At 30.0% G+C, this 12895-nt stretch overlaps 1 protein-coding gene across 1 annotated transcript; it reads right to left on the reverse strand.

Moving 5' to 3' along the window:
• Positions 1-947: 947 nt before the first annotated feature.
• LOC106689925 (odorant receptor 49a) lies at positions 948-5502 on the reverse strand. Its single transcript, XM_067045064.1, has 4 exons — positions 4463-5502; positions 2711-2810; positions 1840-1944; positions 948-1153 (listed from the first exon to the last, which is right to left on the reverse strand). Exons 1-4 carry the CDS (start codon positions 5335-5337, stop codon positions 953-955), a joined length of 1281 nt encoding a protein of 426 aa, XP_066901165.1. The 5' UTR covers positions 5338-5502; the 3' UTR covers positions 948-952.
• Between the last annotated feature and the right edge of the window lie 7393 nt (positions 5503-12895).

Consider the following 12895-nt stretch of genomic DNA (forward strand, 5'->3'; position numbering starts at 1 on the left):
TATGAACAAAATGATGATAAATCTATCAAACCTAAAACACTAAAAACTGTTACTTTTATTTTTTATATTTTATCTTAACATTTTCCTTCCTCTCCTGATGAAATTCTGATATTTTTATTCTAAAAGGTTCTCAAAAACATATTCAGTGAAATCTTTTGTGTTGCTGATAAAATACTTGTATTGAAGAAATCATTGGCAATTAGCAGCCTAACAATTGTCCGAAGCTCCTAACTAGATTTCTTTTGGTCTGGTGTCTATTTTTTGATTAATTAAACATTTAATAAATATTTTTTCTTAGTAAATTCTTACCTATATATGGAATATGTATTGGGGAAAAATAATGTTTACAATCCAACAAATTTTTTCTAAATTAATCATTTTAACAAAGAGATATAACAATTTAGTTTGGTAAGTTAGATTAATGATTATTCTATGTGATTTTGCAATTATTTATTAATACATTACGCTTGTTAACAACTACTTCTGACTGCCACTAAACCGGCAGGCACATTATTCAATGTAGTGTAAATTTATTTAAAATTTCAAAACTTAGTTATTCCTGTTGTATTAACAAATAGTGTAATACATTTATAAATAAGATAATCGGTCTCCATTTTCCATGACACTAAACTTTTTTTTCTGATATAATTTAATTGTAAATTATGTTTTTATACCAGAGATCTGATTTAATTATTCTATGATTTGGATGAAAAGTTTTAGTTTGATATTCAGGTATTTAATAGAATAATAATGTCAGTATATCGTCATTGTTAAGTATAGCTACCAATCTAGAAAATCGATAGCACCTATGTATATTTGCCTAAATCCATTTTAATTGATTTTAATTTCTATCAATTTAATGAAACAAAAAAAAAAAAAGAAAAGACAAATGGGAGAAAATTCTGCCCTAGAAAGGGTTAAAGAAACATAACTTCATATAGTAACATAATTTTTACTCCCCAACGTAAATCGGTGATAAAGATAATAATAAGCCTACCGCAGTGAATGTCTCCATGTTGGCTGGAACGACTTTAGCAACCATCATTGTCATTGGTTTTAGAGTTATTTCTTGAAAAATCATAAAAGACTTCTTGATTTCTTCACTGCATATGTACCATCTTGTGTTGTACATCTTGTACCTGAGTTCGGTGCTCTGAAAGTTTAATAGGTGTGTAATATTGAAGTTTAGATACATTGATATGATAATGAAATTATTTGTCCCAGACAGTTCTCAATAAATAGAATAAAAAAAAAAAAAATAGAAAATAAACTTTATACAGGGACGATGTCCCTTCAGAATAACATAAATGTATTGTTAAAAGAAATTTCAGTGACTATAATGTTTGACAGCCCTAAAATTCTAAAAGTGACGTTTGCTCATATATTTGTTTCAATTTATATTACAAAAGTCGTCTGGAAAAATATAAATGATTTTCCAAAGTTCATTTTTGTAGTTGTTAGCGATTTCATTGTCATACTTTATGCCAAGACAATAGTGACAAAGGTTTCAGATTAAAATTTTAATATTAGATTTTATGTTCAAGTTTATCCCGACAATGGGCTTAGCCGAGAGTTATTCCTTGAAGATTCAGAATGTTTTATTTTTATATTTTTGGAGATGAGTTTTTTGTTGAAAATTGGTTTCTGTCTGAAAATTTCCCATTTCTTGAGAATAACCCATATACAAGAATAATAATAAAATTATTGATTTATAATGACCTATGTATTAATAAATTATGTAGTGTTTTTAAGGCGTTCATTTCAAATAGAGACAATATAAAAGTCTGTTAGTAGTAAATTATAGAAATAACACTCTGAAGAAGAAAGGAAACTGTATACCAGATCAATTATCCTTTGACCGCTGAGGGAGAAGAGGAACATGTAGCTAATTTCCCCAGCGCACAGCAGCATCGAACCCACCGTTGTTCCGGGCAGTTCTTTCGCCTGGAAGGTAGTGACTTGTCAATGAGAGTAAACGATAATTTATTTTCATTTTAAATAGTAATAGTCACTATTAATAATTATTGTATTCTTAAAAATAAAAAAGGAAATAGTTGCAAATTGAAGGTTTGGTAAACTATGGTTACCTCAAGGGCTCTTTCGTGTTAAAGTTATTTTTATAAGAAGTTGGTAGGGGGTACGGATAGTAGAGAGATGGACAATAATGAATAGAAATAATTTTATTTGTGCTTACGATTAGGTCTGAATGTCAGGCCTTCATCAGGGCAAAGAACAAAAATGATTGCAATAATTATAATAAAGATTATAATTTTAAAATACCAGAAAGAAATGTAATAAAAATAATTACATGTATTATAAGACTAGAAAGGAGTATATAAGAAAAAAACAGTATGAACATGTAGGAATGTAAAAAATAATGAAAATCCAACTAGTTCATATATATTAGTAATAATAAAACACTTATAATTAAAAGTCAGGAATAAATCGGCATAATAGCTATAAAGAAAATGACTAAATTTTGAAAGTAATTTTATTGAATATAATTTATTGGAAGATTGTTGTCTGACCGTGTGTAATTTATAAAAAGAAAATGGTCCGGGAGCTGTCAAAAAACACTCAAAAGTAATGAAATAATCATTAAAAATAGTTAAATTACTGTTAGATTTTTTTATACCGCACCCCTACCATCTTCCTTTTATAAATATAATTTAATAATAATTCTATTTGCTCATACTCAATTATTACTTACCGATCCAGCTGATATGAAACTAAGAGCTATAACTATCGTACCAGTCAAATAGGCACTACCTATAGGAATGGAGGAAATTTCTTTGATGAGATTAAATGCCCTGAAATATAAATAATATTCTGATAAAATTAAGTATGAAAACTTTTATCATAAATGGATTAATCTTGATTGTTTTGATGTATGAGTGATAACAATCTTTAATTGTTTTAATATATAATAATTATAATAATAAATATGTATTATAATTATTACTAATATTGAACACGTAATAGATATTTCAAGTGTGGGTTTGTGTGATATCTGTATTGGACATATTCCAAAATATGTCCAAGTGGTCTGTGGTTACTTTCCATACTATTACTCTACAGATTGTCCGGAAGTAACCCCAGAGATAGAAATACTAGATTAGGAATGTTTTTTTACCGAATTCAAAAAAAATTAAATTGTGTTACCATCGAAAGATCTTCGCAATATTGCAGAATAAGATTGTTAATAAACCTGGATGTGTAACAATTTTTGAAAGGATTTGGTTCTTTATATTTTTTTTACGTGGAAGTGTTTCGCTGATCTTAAAATTGCAACTCGGAATTGTATATTATATTTACAGATTTATTGTTGAATTGAGCAGACCTGGACCGTATTTCAAATGAAATATTTTAAAATAACGAAATGAAATAATTTTTTTTTTTTTATTTACATTTTAAGAAGTGAAGTACAAAATAGATTGTTTTCAACTGTATTTTATTTTTAAAATACAAAAAAATAAAAATGCATTAGTACCTTATTTCTAAAATAAAAAATTTAAATACAAAAAAAAGGAAAAGACAAAAGCATAATTACTTTAGGCAAATGTATTTTGTATTTCAAATATTTTGATCTTAAAATACTTTTTTTGGAAATTAAAATAAAGACTTAGTAATTAAAATCATAAAACTTTTGGCACTTTAAACATTGTATTTTAAAATAATAATAAAAGTATTTTTTGACCTGGTATGAAATATAACTCCTTAAAGTAAATTTTTCTTTATTATATTTTGTACTTAAATGCACCAAATTTTAATTACGAACAATAGAAAAACTAATTTATATTTATAAGTTACAGTCAGAGACCAGTTTTTTGCAGTAAAAATCCAATGTCCTGCCTTAAAAACTCAAAGTGTGTAAAAATCATCCAAATCCTGCAATAATCAACTTCATTTTTTAATTTATAATATTAATATAAACATGAAAAGGTTTCCTATCTAGAGTTTGAATCTAATTAAATTCTCTTGATACTCTCTACATTTATCCAAACATACATAACAAACTAAACTACTCTGATTAAAAACCTAACATTTTCTCGATAATTAAGAAGCTATAAGAAAGTTAATTATATCAAATGATTTTTTATTCCTATTATAGAGGCTGAAATTCAATTTTTTAACCTTTTAAAACTACCTAAATTTTATGTTTTAGAAAAATATGCTAGTTGCTATTTAGAAAGGAATATTTAAAAATATTTTTCCAAAAGATATTTTTTTAATATATTTATTTTTTAGATTCTTCAACGGCTTATGTATGTATTTTTTCAATTCAGGTCTTGTAACGCTTCCATTCCACCTGGATGTCCAACATCCCATGCCATTGCCTTCGTTACTTTGGCATTATTTACGCCTATAAGATGAATATCAAAATAATTTGTCATCTTAATAAAATAGAATAAGGTTATAATGAACTAAGAAGATTGATAAAAATGATTATCAATTCCAATACTTCAGTATAACTTGATGATGCTCGAAATTCTTTCTAAGGCATTCACTGTAGCAATAAGTGTAGAGGCTATCACGTCGAAGCGACTTCATACAGTTGCTATTCATTTTTCCGAATAATTTTGAATAGAGATGATCTATTCTGCTTTCAATGTTATCCAAAGAGTTGTTTAAAATCTTCATCTGGAGGATCACGCTCTCGGAAACATTAATAAAAAGAAAACCACCGCCACCGATAACAACAGCCATGAGGAATCCGCATGCTAATTGTCCTAACATCGCGGAGTAGTAACCGAAGCCGTCCTTCACGCTATAGGGGAACTTTCCGTAAGGATAAAGAAGGTGGTAGTCGAGCATCGAAGCAGTTCTGTTGAAATCGAATGTGCCTGCCTTGAAGTCCACGATTGGTGACACACTGAGGACAGTTCCTGCAGCCAAAGCCGCTGTAATCGGTACGAGAGTTAATCGACGAAGTTGCGTTTTCGCATTGGAACGAAGGATATCTTCCCCGATGACAGCAGGTTCTTGATAGTCGTAAAAATCGTTTGAAAGCAACCTGTGTATTAGGAATTTTTTTAAGTTATTCCACATAGAGCTCAGTAGTGCGATGATAGACATTAGCATCAGGAGAGCGAAGTGGACGTTCTGGCTGAAGAGGACCTTGTTTAAACCATAGATGGGGATAGTAGACTTAATAATGAGGATCAAATGGAAGGACAGCGTAAAAAAGTAGATTATCAATTGGGAAATGCTGAAGATGCGAGTTCTCCCGTCCATCCTGTGATAGAGGCCTGATATTTCTAGGAGATAGTAGTAGTGCTTTAGAATATAGGCATCCACTAGTCGATTAGCCTCAGGGTCTTCACGATACTGCCACATATTTGCTATCGATAAAACTGGCCCAACAATGGTTTCTTCAATGTGACCTTACATGCAAACTGAATTTAGCATGAGGACTTTTGAGAGAGAAAGTTTTTCTCACTCACACTTCTATCTGTCAGCACTCTATTTATGATTAAGTAGTAGAACCAAGAAAAATCATCTTTTATTAAAAATTATCCCCTGTGAAGAGTGGAACGAATTATCTACAAAAACTGATTTTTATTTTGTATTTCTATATAGTTTCAATTACCTTTACATTAAATATATAACAACTCTTTTACAGCAAATCATAGTTTAGGATTCTTACCCACTAAAACCACCTCCCTACAACCTGTTCTTTCTTCTCCGCAGGACAGCCACAGTAGTGAAGAGTGTAAAAAAACTCTCTAAAATTTCTAATTATCAATTCATATTGATAAGTGTGGTTTCTTACACTTGAATAGCTATAAACGAATTGACCGTGATTTGTTCTTCCATCAAACAATATTTGTGAATCTTGGACCTAATCTTACAGACGTCATTTTGGCATTGAGAAAGAGTGAGATTTTACTGGTTGTGGTTATTTTATTTTAAACTATCCATCAAAAAATATTTCGGCCGTCAATACCAACAAATGCTAGTATACAAATTGTAGTTGGTTTATTTTTAGAAATATGTTTTTTTAAATCTCTTCGGCCACTTCCGAAAAAATAGAAATAAAATTCCTATTTGTACAATTTTGATAGATCAGAAAAAATTCATTTTATTGACCTTTGTGATGAGTCTATTGTCCCATGAAAGTGTACATATTGGAGCAACGTGTGTGGTAGTTTCATTATTGACGTATAGTACAAGAGCCGGAAGGAAAAAAGGCAATTATCTCACCCCAATTTTTGATTACTTTAATGAAAACTATGTATATTATCTAGTCAAAATTGATGAGTCTGCCAAGTATAGGTAGGGGGAATAAAAAATGGCGGCTGTTTCAAAAATCTTAAAAAACACTAATTTTTCATTTGAAGATCTATATCTTAAAAACTACCAACAACACTAGAAAATCTAAGAGCACATTATTTAAAGAAGAGTAAATTTGCTGAAATATTAGCCCTAAAAGAGTTCCAATAGTTCTCGAGATATAGCTTTTATAAAAGCAAAATTTCTTAAGAATCTACTGAAAGATTATTAGTTCGTTAATTTATTTTGAGAAATCTATATCTCAGGAACTATGTGACGTAAAGATGTCTATTAGCACTCAAATTAAAGCTAGAATAATGGACTATAAAGAAGTTCATGACATTTGCCTTTGTAGGAATAGTAGTTTTCATGATATTTGCTAAAAGAAATTGATTTATAGTTGTTCGGACAATAAGTTTGATTTATGAAAAACTTCATTTCAGAAACCATTTGACGTACAGATGTCTGCCAGCGCTCAAGTTAAAGCTAGTTAAATTTACTATAAAATAGATCATAATGTTTATCTTTGTAGGACTAGTAGTTTTTATGATATTTGACAAAAAAACTCACAAAATGTTAATTTCTGGTTGTTCGTATAAAATGTTGGATTTTTCAAAAAATATATCTCTAGATCCATAAGACGCACATATGTCTGCCAACACTCAAAATAAATGAAATTTAACATTCTATAAAGTAGTTTATGACATTTATCTTTGTAGGGGTAGTAGTTTTTATGATATTCACATATGAATATAAATTTGGCAAATGAAAATTTGTCCGAATAACTATAAATCAATTTATTTTAGCTAATTTCATGTAAACTATTACTCCTATGCAGATAAACCTCATAAACTGCATTGTAGCTCTGCATTGTACATTAAACTAGCTTTAATGTGAGTGCTAATAGACAGCTGTACGTCAAAAGGTTTTTGAGATATAAATTTTTCAAAATAAATTCACTAACTACTGATCTTTTGTACGTCTCATACAACATTTTTATGAAATCTTGCTTTTTAAAAAGCTGTATCTCGAAAACTATTTAACGTAAATAACTCTATTAGGGCTCATATTTTAGCAAATTTGCTCATCTTTAAATGACGCTCTCTTAGGTTTTCTTGTGTTGTTCCTACTTTTTAAGATATAGAGTTCCGAATGAAACATTTTTTTTTTTATCGCTTTCAAACAGCCGCGATTTCTTATTCCCCCTACCTGTACTTGGCAGACTCATCAATTTTGTCTAGTAATTATACATAGTTTTCATTAATGTAATCAAAAATTGAGGTGAGATAACTGCCTTTTTTTATCTTCTTGGGCTCTTGTACTATAAGATTACTTCACCGCTGTACATGTTGCCCAAGAGCAGCATATGGCTCATCAAGATTCTACATTTCGTTTTTTTCTATGCGGAGCTAATGAAAGAAAAAAAAAGTCTACGTTACCAACTTCTTCCTCGATCGCAAGGCAGACTGAGCATTAAGGGCTGTTGTCCAATTTGAGTCGGTACTCTAAAGCTTCCATGTCCAATCAACAGTTCGGGAACATGGAAATCCACCTTTTTGTTTCATGTAATTAAAAAAGTACTCAATAATTTTAAAGTTTGATGTAATTGATTATGAAAATAATCCTAACTGTTGAGAATATGTTTACTTGAATACACATTTACACCGTACTCGCATACATTTTACTTGAAATAGAAAAAGTCATGATATACTCACAATTATGCTGGCAGAAATCTGTAGTTTGTTCTGTTATCTGTAGTTTCAAACAACGGGTTGTGTACTAGATCTACTCAGCAAGAAGATTACCCAAAATTTAATATAAAATTATTATGTGATGGAGTGACCTATGTAGAACTTACCATGTGCTATCGCTCTGCTAAGTGCAAATAATGGCCTGTATTGTCATAACAGAAGCATTTCGTACCACACTACACCTATAAGAGCTTTAGAAGTTCTCGTTGCTTTAGCGTTGCCTTATTTTCAGATAAAAGGCAAAGCGGTCGTTGCTTGTTTAAGAATAAAAGGGATCGAATAATTGCAAGAGATATAGGAGGTATCATATTTCCAAAACTGTTCCCTTCTGTTGGATTAAACATTTACCTAAGACTAAAGTTATCTACTTGTATCCTAAGACATTGGGTGGGACACAGGGCTTACTCAACAGAAACCCAAATCTACACAAGCCTATGGCAATTTACCCAGTTATCGTAGTTTACTAATGGCTTATGGAAAGACTGGTCTAAAGTTTAGGAGTCTATTTTTCTGATTTAGCCATAAAATTAAGCTTATTTAACAAATATACCAATTCATTTCAAGCAGAAGTATTCGCTATATTCTCTGCAGCCTCATGCTTGGAGAATAACTTTCTATTCAGATAGTGAATCCCTACGAGTCATATCCACATTGGTTAGAAAGTGTAAGTAGACACTGGAGCTCTCGGTGTGCATAAAGTAGCTAGAGCTAGTGTAGGTTTCGTAATAACTATACCTGATCAGCTTGCAACAAATAGTGCTTAGCTCACTCTTATAATATCAGAATTTTTGTTAATCATTTCTAAAATAATCAGTGGAAAGAGGTCCTTTACTGGAGAAGGAGAAAATCTGACAAGGATTGGAGGGAATGTGATAGATTCAGAAAACCCAAGCATTTAATCAACAAATTCTTTCCTCTTAGATCCAAGTGGCTGCTAGGTCAAAATAGAAATTAACTCAGATTGATTATTGGGATACTCACAAGACACTACAGATTGGGGGAGGGTTACAGATCGGAGGGGGACTAGAGATTGGGGAGACTTATAGAATCCTAGGACACTAGGCCTTATTTACAGGATAGCCGTTCTTTCGGAATTCGATTAAAAAAATAGAACGGTTGACCAAGGACAAAGTTCGCTTTTTGGATTTATTTGGGGTAGGCAAAAAAGTCCAACGGGACCATTTGTTGGGCTTGTACCCTTCACCTATACCAGTATCCCTCTACTTAAAATGTTAAACATTAAATTTTGAGTATAAATAATTAGTAGTAATCCTACAACTGAAGTTCCAAAGGCTTTTATTTGTTAAAACATTATTACATTTCTTTTCAGGAATTTATTTCTACCCTTTATCCACTTCTTTATACTTTATGACATCTGAATAACGTTTCGGGCTGCTCTGTCCACTATCAATTTCCACAAATAAAATATTTAAAATTAACATACAGTTACAATAAACAAGGTGCAATATAAACCTGAAATACAAATTTTTGTTTACACATTTACATACAACAAAATTCAATATTTAAATGTTACTTATTGACTTAAATATACATTTAAATGTAAATGAACAGGAAGTAAAAAGTAAGTTATTAATATAATATTAATATGATGAAATAAAATTGTTTTCTGTTAGCCGTGAGTCAACCCTGTGTGTTCTGGAGCCCTCCTGGGGTCCACCCGGCCTCATAAATTGGATGCCCTTAATTGGGTAAAAATTTGCCGGTCGAGCGTGATTCTGTCCAAATCAATTCCTTGTACAACTATTGCTCTAGTAACAGTGCTGTTGAGGCAGTTGTATTAGATCCGACTATTAGATGGGTGGCACCAGTACAGATTTTAATTTTTTTTTTAATTGCTTGATATAAAAATGATTTAAAAAAATTGTTTTAGGCCAAACATAAAAATTATTTTCAAGTTAAAACGACGTATATCCACAAATTAATAATAAGGTGAGGGGAGAAAAATAAAAAACTAAAAAATTCTGAATTAGTCCCAAAAACATTTTAGATGTGTAAATGATTATAAATTAAAGAATGTATATATTTAAATGTTGAATTTATTGTATGTGTAAACTTTTTTTTTTATTAAGGTGCAATATAGACTTAGTTGATTGTAACAGAATGATAATTTTAAAACTGTTGATAGTAAATATTACTTGATAATGGGTAGAGGAGCTCGAAATGTTGTTCATAAAGAATAAAGGGTAGAAATAAATTCCTGAAAAGAAATATAATTAAGTTTTTTATTAAATTTTGTCTGGGAGGGGTCTTTAATTTTTTTTCTTGGTCTGTCACAAAGGTTTTATTGATAATAATACACCAAAAATGAAACGCAGTTGACAAAAAATTATGGTTTGGTGGGAGTTTGCAGAGGTGGGATGGTTTGGTGGGAGTTTGCAGAGGTGGGATGCCAACCATTCAACAAGTAATGCCTCGCCATTATTTTAAACAAAATTCTTTGTTAGGTAAACGCAATTAGTTGACACAGTATACTGTAATTCAGGACAGAGTAGTGTGACTTGCAATGACTGTCGTATTGTCCTTCGATGAAGAAGATATTCAAAAGTTCTTCTTAGAGTATTCAACTTCTTCAAAGAGCTTCAGATCTCCATGGATCAATGATAAGTTCATCTGACATGGAAGTGACAAACTAACGTGAATAAGGAATTATGAATGGGACTATCTACGCCGTATATTGTTTTCTGTTGTAAGCGAAAGTTTTGAATTGACGTTTAAATAATGTATATGGTATTGAGTTACTTTCGAACGCGATACTATTGATTTCGAATCAGAAATATAATCTTTCATAAATTTTTAAAAACTATTAGAAAGAATATTCACGACATAACATTATTTTCGATATGAGTCAGTTTTTATTCATTTACTTTTACGTGTATTTAATGAAAATAGTCTCTTTTTAACAATAGCTGTTTTATCATCTCCGTAAATCATATTCTGTATTAAATAAGATTAGAAAGATAATCTGTAAGTATAAAATAAATAAAATACAAATAATATTTTTCTAAAATGTCATGAATAAAATTAAAATTTTACCCAACACATTATTAAACTGATGGATAATATTTGAAGAAGTATCACGATATTATAAAAAAATATGCACATTACTTTTATTGTCTACCCACCCTCAGAGTTGGGCAGTAATTAAATTATTTTGTAATTAACTACTTTTTCAACTAATAAATACAGTTACAACTAATTAACTGTCGTTATCAACTAATAAATGTGTTATTACAACTAAAGTTACAAAAATGTAGTTGGTAACCGAAGTTGTATTTTCTTGGTTTTGCAATTACAGTAATTGTAGTTGGTATACATAAATCTAACCACTAGTTTAAGTAAAAAGTAATTATAAAAATAATGGCCTTTATGTTCTAAAGAACGAACATATTATGACCGCCTCTATATAAATATTTACACTCATGATTAGTGGCTAATCCTTTCTTTCGTTAGTTTTTATTTATTTCCATTAAAATTATTTTCGGTTTCGCGCAATCTACAATTAAATGTGTATAATAATGTTGTATGTTTAAAATAATAAAGTTTTGAATATAAAGTTATTTCTTAACAGCTTCAAATACTCCAATCACTGTTTTTCATAGTTTTTTTTTAGAGTAACTACACAAGTAACTGCAGTTGCATCCTCAACTTATAGTTCCAACTACTAACTGTAGTTATAAAATTGCAATTACAATTCCTTAAGTTGAAAAATGTGGTTCCCCATTATAAATAACTAATTACATTAGAAATTGTAGTTGTAACCACATTTAAACGAATGTAGTTATAACTTGTGATTGTAATTACCATTTTGCACAACTCTGCCCAACCTGTCCACGCATGTTTGCAGTATATTTATGTTTTATCAAAATCTTTCACTTACTACATGTTTATAAAAGACTAAGTCTCAGAAAATATAAGTGTGGTTAGGTCTCCTAGCCATTACCTTTGGAAAATCTGGACATAAAGCCCCGATTACTCAAACAGTGTAGCCATTAATGTATCATAGATGGTCATAGTGAGAGAAAAGCTTTGTTACGGTATCTGAGATTCAGATCGTTCTATGCAGATATAACTACCTATAATTACTAATCAGAATTGATGAGTCTGCCAAGTATAGTTAGTGGGAATACAAAATAGTGGCTGTTTCAAAATGTTAAAAAAAAATAAATAATTTTTCATTCGGAGCTCCACGTGTTTGAAACTACCAACAACACTAGAAAACATAATCGAACATAATTTAAAGTACAGTAAATTTTCTAAAATATGAGCGCTAATAGAGTATTCACGTTCAATAGTTCCCGAGAAACAAATTTTTAAAAAGGAACATTTGATGAAATATTTACTGAAAAATCATTAGTTAGTGAATTTATTGTGGGAGAAATTATTTAAGGAACCATGAGACGTACCAACGTTTATTAGCACCAAATTAAAGTTAATTTGTTGTGTTATATAGTACTTACTAAATATTTCTTGGTAAGAATAGTAGTTTTAATATTATTGGCTAAATTAAATGATTTCTAGTTGTTTGGAAAAAAGTTCATACGCAAAATTCATATTTCTAAGCAAATATAAAAACTACTGCCCCTAGGAAGGTAAACTACTTTATAGTGTATTAAACTATCTTTAATTTAATTGCTGGCAGACATCTGTACGCCCAATGGTCCCAGAGATATAGTTTTTCATGAATAAAAAATTCTGTCTAACTAGAAATCACCATCTTCTTAATTTATTTCAGCAAATATTTTTTTAAAAATAATTTATTTATTGTTATTTACAACTGTATACATATATACACATCAAGTAAATTTGCTGTAAGTGATATTATGACATGATACAAACATGTGGAGAATCTA

This window comes from Halyomorpha halys, unplaced genomic scaffold, assembly GCF_000696795.3.
Source record: "Halyomorpha halys isolate HHAL.00 unplaced genomic scaffold, Hhal_1.1 Scaffold1526.1, whole genome shotgun sequence".
Taxonomy (NCBI): Eukaryota; Metazoa; Arthropoda; class Insecta; order Hemiptera; family Pentatomidae; genus Halyomorpha; species Halyomorpha halys.